Source organism: Bidens hawaiensis, unplaced genomic scaffold (genome assembly GCF_021521415.1).
Source record: "Bidens hawaiensis isolate Kalapana, Puna unplaced genomic scaffold, B.hawaiensis_p1.1 tig00052247_1, whole genome shotgun sequence".
In the NCBI taxonomy this organism is placed as follows: domain Eukaryota; kingdom Viridiplantae; phylum Streptophyta; class Magnoliopsida; order Asterales; family Asteraceae; genus Bidens; species Bidens hawaiensis.
In genome coordinates this window covers 37459-50624 of record NW_027506215.1, presented here as the reverse complement: position 1 = coordinate 50624, position 13166 = coordinate 37459, and the positions used below count along the sequence as shown (strand labels likewise).

The 13166-nt window shown below is 34.1% G+C and overlaps 1 protein-coding gene and 1 long non-coding RNA gene across 2 annotated transcripts in view; both read left to right on the top strand.

Annotated features, from left to right (window-relative positions):
- Positions 1–12517, top strand: part of LOC143617122 (receptor-like protein EIX2) — a 30960-nt gene extending 18443 nt beyond the window's left edge. Inside the window, exon 2 of the mRNA XM_077089778.1 lies at positions 9600–12517. Coding sequence (XP_076945893.1) covers positions 9600–12497 — 2898 coding nt within the window. The 3' untranslated portion in view covers positions 12498–12517. The remainder of the gene's footprint in view (positions 1–9599) is intronic.
- On the top strand, positions 5798–6479 carry LOC143617123 (uncharacterized). Its single transcript, XR_013150775.1, has 3 exons — positions 5798–5907; positions 5980–6069; positions 6325–6479. It is a non-coding gene; the product is annotated as an uncharacterized LOC143617123 (long non-coding RNA).
- Positions 12518–13166: the final 649 nt, after the last annotated feature.

Here is a 13166-nt window from a genome sequence, read left to right as displayed (position 1 = left end):
AGAGATTGTCGCTTACTTTAACTCCGATTACACCTCTTGTACACCATACTGCACCAACTCTTACATACTTAGAAACTAATATTGCTCCTAATATACCTGAAAATTTGAAACTCCTTATATACCCAATAATCAACTCAGGAGGTCATCTAGGTCTCAAAGGCCTACTAACTTTGATGATTATGTACCCTACCTGACTAAAGATTAAATGGATTTTGGAAGGTTTAATGATCCTACCTCTTCTAATTAAACCATTAGTATCAATCAATCTTCTAAAATAGTATAACGTTTGGGATTTGGTTGAATTACCTAAAAGGTAGTCATTACTAAACTAAATCTGAATGAATAACGTTAATACACTAAAGGTATGATTGATTGATAAAGGTATACTCAAGAGGGAATAAATTATCAAAGAACCTAGTTCCTTGTCTTACTGTTCTAGTAGCTTATAATAATTTAGAGCTACATTACATGAACATTAAAACAACTTTCCCTAACACTGGCCTACATGTTCGTAAAATAACCTGTAAGTTCTAAACTGAAGGTTAAGAACACTTAGTTTGTAAGTCAATAAAATCCATGTATGGGTTGATGCAAGAATCAATAATGAAATCATAATGCAACTCTCTTCATCAAGAACTAAGTGGATTGATTTACCTACCTCAAGATGAGTGGGAGCAACTAATGTAAACTTGTCCTTATATAGATGACATTCTTTTGACAAGTATATGTTACATGAGTCAAAGTATTGTTAACGCATATCTTGACCTAATCAATCTCGGAGATACCTCTTATTTAATAGTTATCAAAATACACCGAGATAGACTCATTAGTTTTATATGTTTTACATGAAACGGGTCCTTACACTTGTAACATACAATATTGCTCTCCTTTAGAGGCTAATAGGATAAATGAGATTATTTCCTTATGCATCATTAATTAGATGCCTTAAGAAGGTTCAAATCTATACTCGTTTAGATATTGGTCACATTGCTAAACACTAGACTAATTATTTCTATTGTGAAGCATCTGATAAAATATCACAATATCTCTAAGAAACGAGACACAATAATTTAAAGAAGAAGAAGTGAGAACTAAAAAACGGTTGACTACTAATATTCTAACTTTGTCAACTTCTGGGTATATCCTTATGTCAGCAGACATTACTATCTCATGAAGGAGTCCTAACTAACTGATAACAACGACCTAAGTTATAATGACATAATATGTTGCTGATCATAACGCAACGTGTCACTAAATGTTGTTGGAAAACTTTATCAGTTGACTCATAATTTATTAACTTCATATAAATCCAATATTGAAGACTTATTGTGATAAAGTCAGCTACCCTTATTTCTTGAACAGTAACAGTTCAAGCGGAGCTGCATTAGAATTCGATACAAGTCTAAATTATTGTTCGCTTATGACTTAAGAACAAATAGAGGAAACTAAACTTTTGTATCGAATGCATTCATGATATGCTTATGGATCTACTAATTAAAGGTCTGTCACCCATAAGTCTCCTAAATGGCCAATAATAGAGACGGGTTTTACCAATGACCAAGCGCAACTGCGTATCGTACTATGAATGATTAATTATTAATTTTTCCTCATACGTTGAAAATTTGTTTTGTCTCTAAATACGTTCATGCATGCCTAAAGACGTATAGACACTAATTATACAAATCAACGGTAAGGGCTTATTTGTCAATTTGATCCTAAAGTTAGGTTTTAAATTTGAGTTGTAGTATGATTAATGGGGGTCCTGAGTCGAATATTGATTCAACGACTGTATTTCTCTGCTGCAATTTGGGTTTAGAACTAAAATGAGTATTAACCTCTGATCAGACTAATCTAATGCTCATAATAAATAATTACTAGGCCAAGTGGGAGAATGTTAGAATAAATATATATTTTATATATATTTTATATATGGCCCTTATAATTATTTATCTTATTATTGATCATTGACCTAAATAACCTTATGTTTATAACTGGTAAATCCTTGATGGACGGAATTACCCTTACTAACATTAATAGGGTTTCCTCTTGGGTGTATATATAGAGAGCTTATTAGAGAGGTTAATAACTAATGATGAATAATAACACCATAAGAATCATCCCCTACCTCTCTCTCTCAAATCGTGTTCATCAAGAACACCTAATCTCCATCCTAACCATACACCCTAAAGGGGAACTCGATCAGATTAAGAAGATGTCAATCTCAAACATCACTGGATTATCAGGTATTACATATTTCCTTGTTTCCATTATATCATATATTTTGTGATATATCTTTGATCTCAGCATTGCGTCTTTTCGTCGCTTTTTTTAGAACAAGAATGACGGATGAAACATTTAAGTTTGTAATTTTTTTTCGTTTTTTATTTATAATTTGAGTTATGATTTTTTTTAGTATTTTTTTATTTTTTGTTGAATTGTTTTTTGTGTGGCCATAAATCCTTCTCGCACTTCTCATTTTTGTATTCTTTTGTATTTTAACCTTTCCTTAAAAACGAATATAAAAAATTCTCGTATGTTTTTAAAGATACTACGTTAAATTTACAAATTGTTCAAAATACATAAGCATTTATTTGTATGTGCGTTTTACTATAATTTTCACTCGTATGATACATGAGTCTCTAACCTAACATTATGTATTTCTTCAAATCTTATGGCCAGGGTTTGGTTGACGGAGAGATTGTTGATAGTGACGAGGACCAGATAGGTGATGTTTTTTTGGATGGGTTTTTAGTTTTTGGAGGTAAATGTGATTAGGATACTACAAAAAAATTGACTTAAGCCAACTTTTATTTTACAAAAAAAGTTGTATTAGGTGAAGTTGCAATAGACCTAATGCAACCCTTTTATTAGATAACGCAACCGTTTCTTTCAAATGCAACCTTTTTAAAACGTTGCATTTGAAAAAACAGTTGCATTATGTAACAAAAAGGTTGCATTAAGTCTAATACAACTTCACCTAATGCAGCTTTTTTTTGTAAAATAAAGGTTGCTTTAGTCTCAAGCCCGTAAGATCACCCTTAATGAGTGTGAACGCAACCAAAAAAACCAAACAAATATACTGAAATAACCAAATCAAACCGAATTAGAAACCGACAGTTCGTTTTAAACTTTAGTAAAAACCAACATATTGGCTTTCGTTTATTTTTGGGTTTTGTGAAAAACCGAAAAAACCAATGACTAATGTTATTGAATATATTATTTTTCTTATTCTTAATTTTGAGTGTAATTATCTTTTTAGCACTCAATATGCTAGATAAAAACGTTCAATATTTTATTAACCTTAAACTATTTTTTTCAAATATAACACCCAATAGCAATATCTTGTGTCATATTTTTTTTCCCTGGTTAGGAAAAGCGAAAATACCAAATTCAAGACCGAATCAAACCCAAAAACCGTAAACCAGAACAAAAAAATAAATAAATAAATAACCCCAAACCGAATGGTTTTGAAAATTCAAAAACCCACAAATTTGGTTTTCAATTCGGGCTGCCCAATACCACACCACACACACGCTACCACCTTTAGACTATCTCCATTTGGAATTCAACCCAACTTTTACTACAAAACTAACTTAGCTCTCTTTCATCTATTTAACCCAACAAAACCCAACTAGACTGATTCATTAACAACTCAACCTTCACTTTCTTATTAAAAAAGTATTTACAATTGTTTTTACTTTTATTAAAAGTGGTTAAACAATTCGTATCAAAGCAAATAAATTATCTATTTGAAGTATAAAAATATTATAAAAAATTATAGTTATACTTTTAAAGATACAACGTTAATTTGTTCAAAATATATAAACATTTATTCATATTTGTGTTTTACTATAATTTCCGCATGTGTGGTGCACGGTAGAAGTGGGCAAATAAACCGGTTAATCGAACCGATCTGAAAATCGAACCGAAACTGAATCGGTTTGAAACCTATTATGAAACTGGTTTGAAACCTATTGAAAACCGAAGGTTCGGAACCGGTTTTAATTTTCTCCACCAAAACCGGTTAACCGAACCGAAACTAGCCAAAACCAGACAAACCCGAACCGAAACCGATCAAAATTCAAACTGAAACCGTTGGTAAACTGGTCAAGAAACCGGTTTCAACCCGAATCAAAACCAATCATAAACCGGTTTTGACTTTAATTGACCAAACCAAACCGGTTTCTAACCTAAACTGGTTTTAAATTTTAAAAAGGGCTGCGCCCCTCTAGTACACGGGTCCTAACCCACTTACATTATGCATTTCTTCAACTCTTAAATAAAAAAAAAAAGAACAATAATACACACATGATAAACAAAACACAAATTTTCTATTTAAAAAAAGACAGAATGTGTAAATTAGCCCCTCAGTAGAGATGGAACTGATATTGTTTCTTTTTATAAAGATACGAGTATTCTCAAGGACGCTTGCTTGAGTTTTGGCCGTGACCGATTTCATTTGTTAATTCATAATTGTGGTATGGTTATAGTTAATTAGTAAGCCCAGTTAATTAATAAGCCCGGAGCACTGGGCTGTGGCGGGTTTGGTGACGACCAGAACGGGTTCAAGTTAAAACGGGTTTTGGCAAAAGTGGACTCAAGTTTTTTTTAGAATAAGAGTAGTTGTTGGAGACAAACACCCACTTGACCCGTTATTTAATTTGAGTTGACCCAAATTGACCAGTTTTTAATTTAAGTATACTCAAATGGACTCGTTTTTAATTTTAAGTTGACTCGAATTAACCCGTTGTTTAGTTTAAGTTGACTCACGTTGACCCGTAATTTAGTTTGAGTAGGCTCAAATTGACCCGTTTACTTTGAGTAGACTCAAATTGCCCATTATTTAATTTTAATAGACCCGAATTGACCTGTTGTTTATCACATTGCAGGTCACTATCTATGCAATAATGCAGGAGATTCAAACTCTTGTTACAAAAAGGTTGTCCCAATATTTACCCAAAAACCGTTAAATCCGGGAAACCTTTGTGATCACATTTACAGCTCGACAAAGGAGACGTAAGTTATTTTTCATTAGTTTAAACATTTTAAAAATATTTTATTTTAATTAATTTTGGTATAATTACATTTTAAACATAGGTATGTGGTATGCGTCTTTAAAGGATCATGTGACCAAGCCTTCAGGGGCGGAACTTGTTGAAGCATCTGCTAAGAAGTTGCTTTTGGAGTTGACCGAGCTTAGTGACACGAGAGTTGACCCGGAATTGCGAAAACCTGCTGCAACAGTCGCTAGAAAGGCACAGCCTGTTGAATTAACGGAAAGGGATTCGGAGTTGCAAAACCGGTTGCAAACGCTGTTAGAAAAATACAGTTTGCTAAAATAAAGGAAAGGGAGTCACCGCGTAATGTTGTAATGAGAAGAGGAGATTGGTTGTGTCCCGAGTGAGTTTATGTTGAAGTTTTTTTCATAGTTATTTACTTTTTCAAATTTTATTTTGTAATTTGCTTAAATTTTTTTTGTAGGTGCAATTTTTTGAATTTTTCTAGGAACAAAAAGTGTCAGGAATGCAACGAAGATGGTCCTCAAAACGCTGGTGGTAACAATGTTGAAATGAAAAAAGGCGATTGAAATTGTCCTTAGTAAGTTTGTAAATAAGGTTTTGTGGTTATAAGGTTTTAAATTTGGTTTTATCGCTTTTCACATTTATGCTTTTGTTATGCATTAAATACAAATTCTGTTTAACAAAAGTCATCACTTGATGGATGGGTATTATTACTTATAGTTGGATTAATGATTGTATATTTACTAAAATAGATGTTTTTATTTTGCAAATGAAATTTTATAAATTTTTGGAGAAACATTCGGTGCTTGAAATGCAAAACCAAGGGGCCGAAAAGGGTTGGAACAAATGATGTTGAAATGAAGAAAGGAGACTGGAACTGCCCATAGTAAGAAATTTATAACAATTTGTTATATACAAATAGTTTTTTAACCTATGAACTTTGATATTATTTGTTTAGGTGTCAATTTATGAATTTTGCTAGCAACACAAAGCGTTTTCGTTGCCGTGAGCAATGCCCCAAGAGGCAGGGAGAGTGGGAGTGCCCCTCGTAAGTCCCTAAGTTTTTTTCTTAATTGCTCAGATAGGAAGAATCTGTCAAAATGCTACCGGTTACTATAACCGGTGCCAGTAAGGTTTGACATGACTTAACATGTTGAACTGGTTATATTTAATTGTGTTAAATGTGTCGTGTAAGCCATTTATTAAACATGTATGTGTTAGTTTGTTGAGTAAATTACACTTTACACGTTTAGTGAAGTGTGACGTGTTCAGTTTAATGTGTATTTTATTTAATTTGGGAAAGGTGTGATTTCTTCAACTATGCTGGAAATGTTGTGTGTCGGAAGTGCAATGGTGAAAGACCGGAAGATGCAGAAGCTAAATATCAAGAACAGATTTGGAGGAAACCATAAGTTTACTTGACTACAAAGAATTGTTTAGCGGGTCCAATGTAACAGGGCCAATATGTAACAGTAATGGTCTGATTTTTTTCTCTAATTAATTAATTAATTAATTTCCCCTGCTGCCTCCCCGGTATGGGTGTTCAGGAATCCGAAATCCGAAAAAAACAGAAACCCGAACCGAAACCAGAATAATCCGATCCGAATTCTTATTCGGATTGGATTCAGATATGGATTTCAAAAAATTTCGGATAGTTTGGATTATTCGCATATCTGAATAACCCGAATATATAACATGTTATTAGTGTATATAGCCAAATGCGTTAACATTTACACTAACTTTATAACCATAAAATCATTATTCGTTCTGCGTTCAATCAACCTAACACACCATAGACAAAAATGTCACAACACTCCGTCGTTATACTCTCTAACTACTTAACTTCCTTGCTCTTGTAGTGTTTTATTTTTATTTTCCAGTTTTGTATGTTTATTTAATAAAACTTAAGTTTGTATATTTGTTATACGGATTATTCGGATAATTTCGGATTATCCGAATCCGATCCGAATCCATCCGAACTCAATTCGGATCGGATTCGGATCAGATAGGAATGCCCCAAATTCGGATCGGATCGGATTTCGGATAGGGTTCCAAAATTTTCAAACACGAACAATTGGAACCAAATAAACCGAATAACCCATTATCCGATCCGATGAACACCCCTGCCCCTGCCTCTATTTACTCATAGCAAGTTTTATACACTTGTGTAGATGCTTATAATATACGAACACATAAATATATGCATTTGAATTCAAGTATATATACATAACATTGGCATAGTTTTAGATAAAAACATAAATAAATGAATTATTTTTTATTGGTTCTTGTGGTTCTCATAATATTTATACTTCTGTAAATAACCCACCCGTATATGTAATATGTGTCATGTGACACAAATTTGTAGACGTTGGTAGAGTGAGTTGGTGTTTCGTTACAAAAATATTGTTGCTACCAAAACATGAACCAAACTGGCTAGAACCTGGTTCAACCCGGTCAAGCGTTATCCCCCCCCCCCCTCTCAAAAACCGGATTGGCTATGGCTATGGCCTGTCTAAGCATAAAGCTATTGGACTGGACCTAATATGCGGTCTAAACCTTGATGGGCGAAGACAAAGAGTATTCTACTTGCAGGCTTATGCCCAAGTATTTTTCTAATACGATAAACAAATTTTGAGTTTTCAACTCTAAAGAATCTATAATATATGTAAACGAAGACCCTAAAATTCTATGTGTTGCGATGTGGTCGCTCCCCCCTTTATGGAAGCCACCAGATTGCTTGATTTTTAAATGGAGGCCTTTCATTGATTTAACCCAAATTTATGGGTATGGGTCTTACCAAAACCAGATAGCTCTTAAACGGGTTATAACATCTCATTAAATTAAAAATTAATCTTACCAATTATTTTATATGAAAATCCTATAAAATAGGGATATACTAAAATTTAATATTCAATTTAAAAAGAAAAAGATATTATTTATAATTAATAAACAATTTTATTGTAAAAAACATAAGCGGGTCATGGGTCACCAAATCCAGATAGCTTTTAAACAGGTTATAACATATCATTTATTTATGAAACCCTTCCATCATCAAACCTTAAGCATATTATAATTAAGAAAATAAACAAATTTATAATAAAGAAAATAAACGGGTAATTGGTATCACCAAACCATATAGCTTTTAAACCGGATTATAACATATCATTTATTTGTGAAACAAAAAAAAGATATTATTTATAATTAATAAACAATGTTATAATAAAAAACATAAGCGGGTCATGGGTCACCAAATCCAGATAACTTTTAAACGGGTTATAACATATCATTTATTTATGAAACCCTTTCATCATCAAACCCTAAGTATATTATAATTAAGAAAAGAAACAAATTTATAATAAAGAAAATAAACGGGTAATAGGCATCACCAAACCCAGAAGCTTTTAAACCGGATTATAACATATCATTTATTTGTGAAACCACTTCATCATCAAACCTCAAGTATATTAATTATTAACTTTCTTACAATAAATAAAATTAAAATTCAAATATACATATATAAATATTAAAAACGAATAATGTAAAACAACCCTCGTATTACGGGGGATAAAATCTAGTTAAGTATATATATTAAAAGAACCATGAAATTTTTAAAGGATCTACGGCTATGAAAAAGTAAAATTCGGATTTGAACCTTATATAATTTACAACAAATTGGTCGAAGGTGTATAAAAAACTATAAGCAAATCATGAATATAATTATGGGTTGTGAGGTGAGAATTTAGTACAACAAAGTTATTCTTCAATTTTAACCACGTCAATAGCGCCCCCCCCGCCCCGACACACACACACACACAACCCATAATGCCACCACAAGTAGCGTCATCTCTACCAATTGCCACCATCCGCTGTTAACAAAAAAAAAAAAGCTGGTTCACCTGTTTTTAATACATGTGATCTGAAATGACAGCTCAGATTATGAACCCTGAACAAAGGTGATGGTTTTATACTTTTCTAAAATAGCATGTTTTGACCCGTTACTTAGCACGAATGTTTTGCAAGATGAGATAGAAGGAAGCAATTTTGTGGATACAATTTATGCCTTGATATATCATCCATCCACATTCCACAACGACTTGTGAAGTCTTCCATGGGTCATAAGGTCCCCTCCATCTACACAATTAATACTTCATGCAGTTTGTTCATCATAGCAACTCATATTTTGACTCATTTTTTCTAACAAGTCGAGGTTGAATGATGGGAAATCAGCGGGTTTCAGGGCTATTTCTCGCTTTCTTAAGCATGTTTTTGGTTGCAACCGAATATGCATGTCTTGGTGCTCAAAATTCAACAACCAGCTGCCATGATCGATAGAGACAAGCACTGCTCAAATTCAAACATAGCGTTGAAGATGAGTTCGGAATGCTCTCTTCATGGGTTGGTACTGATTGTTGCTCGTGGAAAGGAGTTCGTTGTGATGGTGCCACCGGAAGTGTTGTCCGCCTCCATCTCATGGGAAATTACATCGACATTATGGAGGACTTCCCAATCTTCGAAGAATATTTCTACTTAGACGTTGGTGATACGGTGGACGCGCACTACTACTTAGTTGGTGATAAGGTGAATGCAGATTTAACCGAGTTGAGTCATCTTGAACATCTGGATTTGAGTGGGAATTATTTTCAAGAAAGCCAGATTCCAGAATTCATTGGATCCTTCAAGCAACTAAGCTACCTCAATCTTTCTCATGCAGGCTTTAGTGGTATTATTCCCCATCACATTGGAAATCTTTCCAATTTGAAGGTTCTTGATCTTGGTTCACGTTATTACTTTACACAAGGGCTCATTGCAAATGATGTGTCATGGGTTTCTAGCCTCTCCTCACTCGATCATCTTGACTTGAGTTATGTGAATCTTTCTCATGCAAAAAATATTGATATGGTATTTCACATAATTCCTTCATTAACATACCTACGTTTGAAATATTGTGAACTTTCTGATGTTAATCTCGGTCTTCATCTTAATTCAAGTAAAATACTTCCCAACATCCAACATCTTGATCTTGGCTTCAACCATTTTGAAGAACTCCCACACTTTTTTCTGAACATGACATGCATAACATTCCTTGATCTTTCATCGTATAGTTTTAGTCTAGCAAGAAACTCTCTAAAGCTGCTAAACATGCTCCCTTCTTTATCAGAATTGCATTTGTCAGAGTGTGGCCTTAACAATGCCCACTTTTCACCCACTTATCTTAATTTCAGTGCCCTACCTACCATACAATATCTTGATCTTAGCAAGAATTCAATTGGAGGTAAATTTCTATCTGAATTAATGAACATCACCTCACTAAGAGTCCTTTTGCTTTCAGATAACAGTTTGAACTCGTCAATTCCTGTCATGCCTAACCTTTTAAATCTCGATGTTTCTTCTAATAAATTTGATAACATTGAGCTTGTTGGAATTTGGAGACAATGTCATTTGATAGCATTGAGCTTATCACGTAATCATATTGGAGGAGAAATGATGGGTCCATCACCAAACACGTCTGGGTGTTCCCAATATGCTTTAGAGATGTTGTATTTAGATTATAATAAACTAAGCGGTTCAGTTCCAGAATCTATTGGAAGACTAACCAATTTAAGAGTCTTAAATCTCATGTACAACTGTTTCACAGGTTCAATCCCTAAATCTTTGGAGAGATTAAGATCATTAGAAGTATTAGATCTGTCTTATAATCATTTAAATGGTTCTATCCCAGAATCATTTGGAAGATTAACATGTTTAAAGCGTTTGTTCCTACCATCAAACCGGTTAACAGGTGCAATCCCAACATCCCTAGGAAGACTAGATTCATTACAAACACTCTCTGTAGCTTCAAACTTGTTAACAGGTCCAATCCCAGTTTCAGTTGGGCAACTTACCAAACTCAATGATTTAGATCTCTCTGAAAATTCTTTAGAAGGTGTCGTTTTTGAAGCCCATTTTGCTAACCTCTCGATGTTGAAGTACCTGTACATTGGTCCTAGTGATAAGTTGATCATCAATATCTCGCATGAGTGGACACCTCCATTCCAATCGAGAAGTATTATTTTTAGATCTTGCAAGATGGCAAATGAATTTCCAAAATGGTTGCAAACTCAAAGGAAGCTTAGGGTGTTGAGTTTGTCTAATGCTAGCCTACATGGACTTCTACCAACATTCTTTCGGAAGATGTCCATGCTTTCTATATTAGATCTCTCTTACAACAAATTCAGTGGATCTTTGATAAATTTTCCATTTAGCGAATTTACTGAGACTTTGCTTCTACAAGACAACCTTTTTAGTGGGTCACTTCCAAGGCCACTGTGCAGAAGTACACACTTGTCAATTCTTGATGTTTCTAGCAATCGTTTATCTGGAAATATTCCTGACTGTGTAGGGAATCTACAAGACTTGGAGAATCTTATACTTAATTCAAATAGGCTATCTGGAGTTCTTCCAAGTTCTTTAGGATATATGTCTTCATCATTGTTTTGGTTAAAACTGAGTGATAATAACTTTAGTGGCGAACTTCCGCCCGACTTGGGGAATTTGAGATCCTTACAAGTTTTGGATTTGGGCAACAATGAATTTTCTGGAAGCATACCAAAATGGATTGGAGAAAACGTTACAGATTTGATGGTTCTCAGATTGCATAAAAACAACTTCACAGGAGGTATTCCTAAATCTTTGTGCAGATGTTCACATCTTCAGATTTTAGACATCGCACACAACAACTTAAAAGGATCCATCCCTAATTGTTTTGGAGAGTTGAGAGGAATGATTGAGGAAATATATCGGGGTCTTCGTACTATCCGTTACAGTCCTAGTGCTGGTGTGAATCAGGTCATGAAAGGAAGCCAACTTAGTTATACAACAACTTTGAATTTAGTCTTTAACATGGACCTTTCAAGCAATAAACTTACAGGAGAAATCCCTCCAGAAGTAACTGCACTTGCTTTGCTAGTAGGTCTCAATTTGTCTAATAATCACTTGAGTGGGAGTATTCCGGATAACATCGGAAACATGAAGGCGTTAAATTCTCTCGATTTGTCAGACAACCAATTAACTGGGCTGATCCCTCCAAGCATGGCAGCTTTGAACTTTTTGAGCTTTATGAATTTGTCATACAACAACTTGTCGGGAAGAATTCCAACCGGAAATCAATTGCAAACACTTACCGACCCATCAATTTATGCTGGTAACAGGGATCTATGTGGTGCCCCTCTACCAAATAATTGCTCCAATCATGAAAACCCGCCAACTACAATAAGCAAGAACAAATATGAGGATGCTAATGAGCCAAAGAAGGTATGGCTTTACTTGGACACAACATGTGGATTTGCAACAGGTTTTTGGGGTGTTATTGGAGTCTTGTCATACAAGAAGCAATGGCGGCGGAAGGTTTTTATGGTTGCGGAGGTAACAATGGATAAGGTATACGTGATGGTTGTAGCGAGAGTTTCCAAGATTAAAAGGGGCAGAGAAGCCAAGTAGATTCTTATAAACGACTATATATGTATGAATATATTATTTTGCTTTTGAATATTTGTAATCATGACTGTGTTTTATATAAATAGAAATATTGCAATACATGAGACAGAATACAGGTGACAAAAGAAGTGGACTGAAGATCAGAAATGCATACCATAAAAATCATGTGACGGAAACAGGTTCGCTATTTGTTTGAATGCCATTTGGTTCATAGTTTTAGTCTCACACATTATTAATTTGAATTGGATTTGCAGTTGAGTTTTGAAAAGAGATAAAAAGGCAACAGTAATGATGATGACCAAAAAACAATCCAAAAAGAGGTATGCAGCAACTATTGTTCATGCAGAGAACCAATCACTGATTCTTTATCCTTCTTTAGACTCTCTGGCCTGCAAAATCTATACATAATACAATGATAACCCATGACAGCAAATTTCTCTCAGTCATTTCATCAAACGCGTTGTGTGTCTTGAAATTTTTCTCAGTCTTAGAATTATTGTTTATACACCCTTCACAATAACTTTAATGTAGCTCACGCAACAGCTGAGAATGACAAGCCCAGTAAGAAACCAGCAGCCCAGAAAGCCAAAACGTATACTTTCATAAGTTTTTTATGTCGTTAACTCAGAATCGAAATTTTCACTTATCATTTACAATTTTTTTTTGTAAATT